This window comes from Scomber japonicus, chromosome 1 (genome assembly GCF_027409825.1).
Source record: "Scomber japonicus isolate fScoJap1 chromosome 1, fScoJap1.pri, whole genome shotgun sequence".
Classification (NCBI taxonomy): Eukaryota; Metazoa; Chordata; class Actinopteri; order Scombriformes; family Scombridae; genus Scomber; species Scomber japonicus.
In genome coordinates, this window is record NC_070578.1 from 21,491,689 (window position 1) to 21,499,467 (window position 7,779).

At 38.2% G+C, this 7,779-nt stretch overlaps 1 protein-coding gene across 2 annotated transcripts in view; it reads left to right on the forward strand.

The window, feature by feature from the left end:
• The window catches only part of usp10 (ubiquitin specific peptidase 10), a 28,194-nt gene extending 23,140 nt beyond the window's left edge, over positions 1 to 5,054 (forward strand). For both annotated transcript variants that reach the window (XM_053321344.1, XM_053321353.1), the window contains exons 13-15: positions 173 to 317; positions 1,050 to 1,115; positions 1,955 to 5,054. In XM_053321344.1, the coding sequence (XP_053177319.1) occupies positions 173 to 317; positions 1,050 to 1,115; positions 1,955 to 2,142 (399 nt within the window). In that variant the 3' untranslated portion in view covers positions 2,143 to 5,054. The remainder of the gene's footprint in view (positions 1 to 172; positions 318 to 1,049; positions 1,116 to 1,954) is intronic.
• Positions 5,055 to 7,779: the final 2,725 nt, after the last annotated feature.

Here is a 7,779-nt window from a genome sequence, read left to right on the forward strand (position 1 = left end):
TTGTACTTGTTTTGTAGCATTTTATTGGGTTTAAGTCTATAGCTATAAATAAATGTTTGACAGTCTTTTTAATGTTTGAAGAAAATGTAACAAAGCTGTCTGGGATAAATTTTATTTCTACCACAATGTGTTTCTCTGAATGCACGTCTTTTCTTTTTGTCCTTCATTTCAGATTGAGATCAGTCGGAGGGTAACTCTGGAAGAGCTGCCCCCTGTGTTAGTGCTCCATCTTAAGAGATTTATTTTTGAAAAGACTGGAGGCTGCCAGAAACTGACCAAGAACATCGATTACCCCGTTGACCTGGAAATTAGCAAAGGTATGGACCACACCAGGTGTTAATATTTGCCCACACATCCTTTTTATATAGTTGTGTAAAGTTGATGTCAGTCAATCATGAAAGCGCTATTGTGGCTAAGAAACATGTTGACAGGACTCCATATAAGTCATAAGAACTCTTAATCTGGGGCAAAAGTTAGTAAATATGCATCAAAAGTCTGACAGATAATTATTTCCATGATTTGGCCAAATGAGATGCTGGTGTCGGTACGATTTATAGAGCGAGAGAGAGAGATGAGTCTTTGTTAAACTCAAAAGGAAAGAATGGTGAGTGATGATCTATCTGCTCAGCTTGGGAGCCACACATGAAAATGAGTATCAGTATTCCCGGCATAGCTATAAAAAAGATCAGGTTCAGAATGAGTCAAAATGACAGTGTTAAAGTTTTTAAATACACGTAAATATTTTATTCACTATTTTTGTACAGAAAAAAAACTTAAAGTGAAAGTTACATTTCAATTTTGAGCCCAACAAATGCTGTTAACAGATCACACTACCACAGAACAATGTTCCTGTCTGGCTACTAAGCTGTATACAATTGAGAACTCTGTATCATCATAAAACTCCCCTAAACATTTGATTTTTCTGCAGTATGAATCACAATAGGTCAACAACAGAAAATGGTGCAACACATCCTGTATGTTATTATAATTTGAGCGATTCTTTGGAACGTCATTGTCTAATCAGGGTATTTTCTGTTATTGTCTTTCAGATCTCTTATCCTCTGGAGTGCGGAGCAAAGTTGTCAAAGGCCAAAGAACTTACAGGCTCTTTGCAGGTGTGTTTTGTTTTTTATGTACTTCATTCACATTACATCTGGTGAATGGGGTTATATTTTTGTTACATATTGTCACTGTAATAATTGTTAGTTAAACATGATCTCGATCCTTCATCCATCCATCCTCTCTGGTGTTGACAGTTGCTCTTATGTTTGACATCAGGAGGGACTTTGGGACCGTAATAAATGAGAGAGAGTGTTTTGGAATATCTCAGTGTTTTGCTGAGTTTTCCAAGTAACACTTGATCCAGCTGGAGGAAAAACAGTTCATAATTAATCAGCCTGTGTTTTCCCTCTGCTTTCATAATTGCTGAATTAACAAATGAGCACCAGAGCTGCCTTGACCAACAGTTGAGGAGTGTGTGCTAAATAAATGAACAAAATGTCAAAACGACTGGCAATGACTATGATTGATTTAGCTTGAGTTCTGTCCCCTGTTCAGAGTTTTTTTTAAACTGCATTAAGTGTTTGAAGAAAATAAATCACTCCTTGTGCGCAAATTAATAAAATGGACATGTGCAGTTGAACACAATGTAATCACATCTGGCATCTACTGATTAGCTGAGTGTTCTGTAGTCATCATTGTGACTATAAACTAATGCCACCTGTCCTGTGCTGCAACAAGTCATTAAATCTCTGGACTGTGTTGTCAAGCTAAACTCAAAACATGCCTCCTTTTTAAAAACAACGAGTTTTCTTAGTGTTTTGTATGCATTATTGCAGTTACATTGCGCACAGTATTGTGCTTCAGACTTTAGGTTGAAGTCTACACATTTTTCAAATAAAATTTCCCACTCTTTGTTTATTTCTTTTTTTTTTCTGTCACTAAACTCTTCTAGTTGTCTATCACCATGGGAATAGCGCGACAGGCGGTCATTACACCACGGATGTCTTCCACATTGGTCTTAATGGCTGGCTGCGCATCGACGACCAGACGGTGAAGGTCATCAACCAGTACCAGGTGGTGAAGCAGACTGCAGAGCGCACCGCTTACCTGCTGTACTACCGCCGTGTCGACCTGCTGTAGACACACACACATCACACACACATCCTGTCATATACGCAAGCATCCCCCAATATAATCACAAACACACAAAACATACATGCTCAAAATGCACTCGTTGACAATACATGTACACGTGATACAAACACACACCAAACAAATGAACAGGAACACTGCCCAACTTGTTCTCTTGCAAGATTTTCCTCTTCTTCCCTCCTACCCCTGCTTTCCTGAGAACCAGCTTTTCCAACACCCTTTTCCTTGTCTCTTGGAAGAAGAGAAACAAGCTGCATTCACGAAGATTTCCCTGTGACTGCTCTCTTCTCTGTGCACCACTGCTGTGTTTTGTTTTGTTTTTTGTTTTTTGTTTTACTTTTAAAGCAGCAAAGAAGGACTGTTGAATAGACGGTGAGTTTGGGTCACAGTTATGGACCCAAGACTCACCTCTGGTTGAGCCCACAGCTCGGCTCAGATAGTGAACAGTGGACTCTCACACAGGAAGAACTATCCACCACAGGCTGCAAATGGACTGCTGGGGTAACTTCTCTTGTTTGGATTACCTTTTTTTTTTTCTCTTTTTTTTTTTTAAAAGAAAAATGACATAGAAATATCAGTGTTTGCCTTTTAGTAAGGAGAACTGTTGGCCTAATGAATTTGCAGCAGTCTAAAAGCATATTTGAATTTGCCCTAGTGCATTGAAAAGACCCAGCACCAGCATTTACAAGTCTCTCTTCCCAAGACCAGATTGTCTTTTCTGCCACCAACACCAACTCCTCTTCCTCCATTTCCTCACTTTTATGATGCTTTTAAACCTTACTTGAGCCATCAAAAACAGGAGATGTGGTACATTAAATGAGAACTGAGCAGCTTTCTTGTTTGAGAGAACCTTGTTATGGTATCTGGGTTTAGAGTTAGAAAGACTATCTTTAAAAAAAAAAAAAAAAAAAAAAAAGCGCTTTAGAATTTAAGTGATAACAAATAAGCTTCTGTGCACAAAGTATAAACTGATTGATTACGATACGATATGACAGGCAAATACGTATTTTGCAAATATTTAGACTAAAATGTAAAAAAAAAAAAGGATATGAAAAATTAATCTAGCTGACTGGAAACTTGTTTGGGTCCTAATGGACTTCGCTAGTTTTTAGACTCAGTTCTTGCACTGGAGAGATGGCAAACCAATCAAGACAGATTCCATTGCAAAACCCGCCCTTGTTTACTTTGTACATTTCCTTCTCTTTTCCATTGTTTCATTTTTATTTTTGTCTTTACTTGTCTAAAGGTTCCACCTGTGTATAGGTGGCTTATCAGTGTAGTTTTGAGCCACACCTCCCATCTAACCCCCCAAGTCAGCAGAAAGCGGGGGCTGCCTTAGGTTCAATCTGTGATGTTATTCCACTCAGTGTACGTCTAACCCTGATCAGGCAAAAGAAATGTCTGAAGTGTTAGCGGAATGTACCTGACACCTGTATCACTCTTTTGCGGCTCAGCATTGCCTCCCAGTTGAGGAAAACTGAGTGTTATGGGGAAGTAGGACTACATCTGTGCTTAAGCTCTGCATAATGACCCCAGAAATGCGCACAAAAGGAGAATGTTTGCTTTTGTCGAAGATATTGATTTTTGGATCATTCATTCATTCATTGTGATGATTTTTGTTTGTTTGAGCTACTAAAGGATGTTAGGTTTTTTTGTTTTTTTTTTTTTTTCTTTTTGTCATTGATCATTTATTGGATGTCCCCATGCTCTCGCTCCCTTCTGAAATATGCTTGCATTTGAATTGGTGTTTTGAAAAGAAATTACACAGGCTAAAGCACAACAATGAATAAAATTGAACTAGTTCTTTGCTTGATATTTATTTCTATTTTGTCATTTTCTCTTTTGTCATGTTTTTCGACCCTTTTCATTCCAAACTACAGTGTCAGAATCGCAGTATTAACATGTAACAAAAAGTAATCCGCTCAAGTATTTCTACATGATTGTAGAAGTACACTTGGACTTCTATCTCCCTAAGTCTTCTTTTTTCTGTGAGACTGTCCCATCAATTAAAACAATGTACACAAGTGAGAGCAGGTCCCTGTCTGAAGGTGGTTGTCCCACATTTTCATGCTTCAGATCAAAGAGATGGTGCAGAGTGAAAATGTCTATTTTAATAGAAGGGCACATATTTAACTTAATTTAACAAGTCCCTTATTTGATTGTAAATTCACTGACACTGATTTGTTTCAGTCCCTTCAATTTGAAATTTATGTTAGATATTTTCCAAAATGACTCATTACTTTTAAATTATTTTTTACCCGTATGTGAATATAACATCTTTATGTGGTGTGTAGTCTCAATTGACTTTTCTTGTGGGGTTTCTAAGTCAGAAACCTTTCCCAGGTAAACCAAAGGACAGCGTTATATTGGCCCTACTGCCTCTCCTGCAATTTATTTTCAAACTTTCTTTTTCCTTCTCCGTTGGAGGTCTTGTTGCCATTTCTTGTCACAGTCCACGACTCATTCCACACAGAAAAAGGAGGCATGCTATTTAGACTGTCATTACATCTTCTAACTTTTAACAATAGTTCAGTTGTGCTGCTGGCTTTGTAATCATTACTGGCCAAATTGTGACACTGTTGTTTTTTGTTCTTTTGTTGTTGTTGTTTTTTTTTTTCACCCCCTCCCCACCTTTTTTGAAGAATGTTTGGATGTTGGGACATTGAAACGGACACCTTGAGCTTTCTGTTGTACAGTTTTATCTCAGTCTCTCATGGCTGGTCAGGAAATGTGCTGGTGAAATGCTTCAATAATATCTCTTTTCAGTATGTGCTCCTAACACTATTGTCTCTTGGGAATTGTTGGGATATTGATCTAAAAACAAAATCTATACTGTCTTTTAATTTTAAGCCTCCAGCATTCTATTTTGTTTATTGTTCAAATAAAGGATTGTGCAAAAAGCCGTTTGCTAATGAAGTGTAGTCAGAAACACTACTTGGCTTTCTTATGATACTGAAAACATCTGCAGTCTCTACACCTTGGACTGGCCTACAAAACAATGTGCACAATAAACCAAAACAAAAAATGATCCGCAGAGTCTTGGTTTACCACACACGCTGCTAATTGGTCTCATGTTCCTGCATGTCAACATATACTATGTGTAGTATGTTATATCTCCCCTCCTGTGGTCTTACTGGATGCCTCAGTGCTCAGAGTGATCTTTAAGGCCATGGCTGAGCTCGCCTCTGTTTGGTTTAATTGGAAGCAGACCCATCATTGAAAAATCTGCCATGTCAGGATTTTTCTGCCCTTTGGTATTCCTTACTATTTATTCCTTCCTTACTATAGCTCGGCTGTCCACTGAAATGTGGCTTTGCTCTCAAACTTACAATCAAGCGGAGTATTTTTCCATGTTAATGTCCAAAGGCATCTACAAGAAGTCTTTCTTTACAGGCCCACAGCATGAAGAGAAAATTACATGTTTGGACACTCACTCATAGACCACCTTTTACTCAGAATTGTCTCCTTTAGCCATGCTGTAGTAATGTTTCAAGGCTTTGACTGTTTTTTTTTTTTTTTCAAACTGCATATTTTTCAACACAAGCAAGTTTTTTTTTTGTTTGTTTTTTTTTATGGTCAAAGTATTGCAGCAATCACACAAAGTGGGTTCGTACAACATGATGCTTTCCTGTAATACTATGTTATTGTGGCATTTTGGGTAATAAAAAGTACCAGGGATCAGAATAATTATTCAATGTGGAGATGAGATCCAAAATTGAGAACTGTCTTGCAGCAGCAAAGTCAAACCACATGTAGCATCGGGATGAGAACAATAGGGACCTGTCACATCTATTCCAACTCAACCACTTGTGACCGAGTTACCTTGTTCTGAGTCATGTGACGGCCATTAATGCCACCATCGCTCAATATGGAAACAAAAGCAAGTCGTGCCTTAGTCTAAGGGCACAGTTCACCAAACTGGCAATGTGAGATTGAAGTATTTCCTCTCACTCATTTTGACATGTTTTATTGGTCAAACCAAGCCATACTTGCAACTCACTGCCAGTTTGCCAAATCTGGATTTTTCCATCTGCAGCATCCGGTAAAGGTGCCATTGAGCAGTAAAAAGCCTAAAAACATCCATTACTGAATGGTGAAAACAGATGCTATGTCCATGTGTTTCCACTGTGTAATGGATAATGGATATATAGTACCTATTATTGATACGTTGTGGGTACTTTCTACCTATCAACATGGCACTTACCTCTATCATGATTGTTGCCTGTAACATATCTTCCATTCAGAATGTCAAAAACCACAAAGGGCCAGTACAAATTCCTCTATACAGCATCCTTATGCTGCTCACTTCTCCTATTGTGTGCTAGCTTTGAACTTATCTGGCCTCCCATCACATGTTTATACTTGTGGGAGTGATATTTGTGCATTTCCTGTTCCATTTCAATACACCCACTGGTTTGTTTTTATAATCAGCCTTGTACACCATATGGTCTCTTCATTCAGTCTCCCCCAGTTTTTCCCTCCACTGCATCTCATTTTCATGTGTCTTGTTTAGAGTTTCTGTAGCACTCCACAGTTCCTATAAGGAAAATAAGCATGGCAGGCAGAGTTTCAAGGACCTCCAGAAGTCCTTGTACAAATAAACCAGCTCTCTGTGTTGTATTTGGAAATCGGTATGTGTGTGTATGCATAATGGATGTAGGGTCCCTTCGAACACTAAAACTAGGCCCTAACCCACTTATGATTATATAATGTCAAAACGTAAACAAACAAAAAAATAAAACACAAAAAAACTTGAGTTGAATAATCCTTCTGTCAACTGAGACTAATGCAGATTTGTGAGTTTCCAGTTTCCATTTGTCCTGATATGAATTATGTATCAGGGTTGATGCGGCCAAGTAATGAATAATGGTTCTGAGAAGGAAACCGTCCCATGGGCATTTGAATACAGTCATCATATCTGACTTACATAATGACTACTAACCTTAACACGCACAGCTCAGGACCAGGAAATGCAGATTGAGGTTTTCTCATCAGGACATATACAATAAATTCTAATCCTGACAATCCACTCATCCACAATCCAGCAATATGGACCACCTTCACACAAGAAAAGATGTCCTCATACTTATGATTTACAGCGTGTTTGAAAAAAAAAAACACCAGCAAGACAGGACGTTAAGCTATTAAGTTGGAGGCCAAATTTGTGTTCTTGAAAACTCAGCATTGCTTAAGGAGTTTTCAAAGTAACATGATGCTTTAATGGTTTGACAGAGCACAAATAAGTGCTGACTGGTATTTGTGAACTGTTTTACATCACCCACAGAGACAAAAAAAAAAATTCAAACTGGGTCTACAATCAAGATCAAGGCAACATACCATAAATGCACAAACTGCTACTACAGATCTAGAAGAGGCACTCTAGTGGTTTAGTTTTTTCTTTTCCATAAAGTTGGGGGACTCACTAGGGACATATTGAAAATGATCAAAGTAGAAGACAACTGAGGCCAAAATATCCTGACTTTTAGTTCCTAATAAGGGTGAAACTCCAAAATACTTGATCCTACAACTGAAAAATGACGATGTCTTTCATAAGACCTTACTTTCTAGATGGGGTTTACTGATACTGGCTTCCAGTAAAAGTCAGGGATGATGATGATGATGATG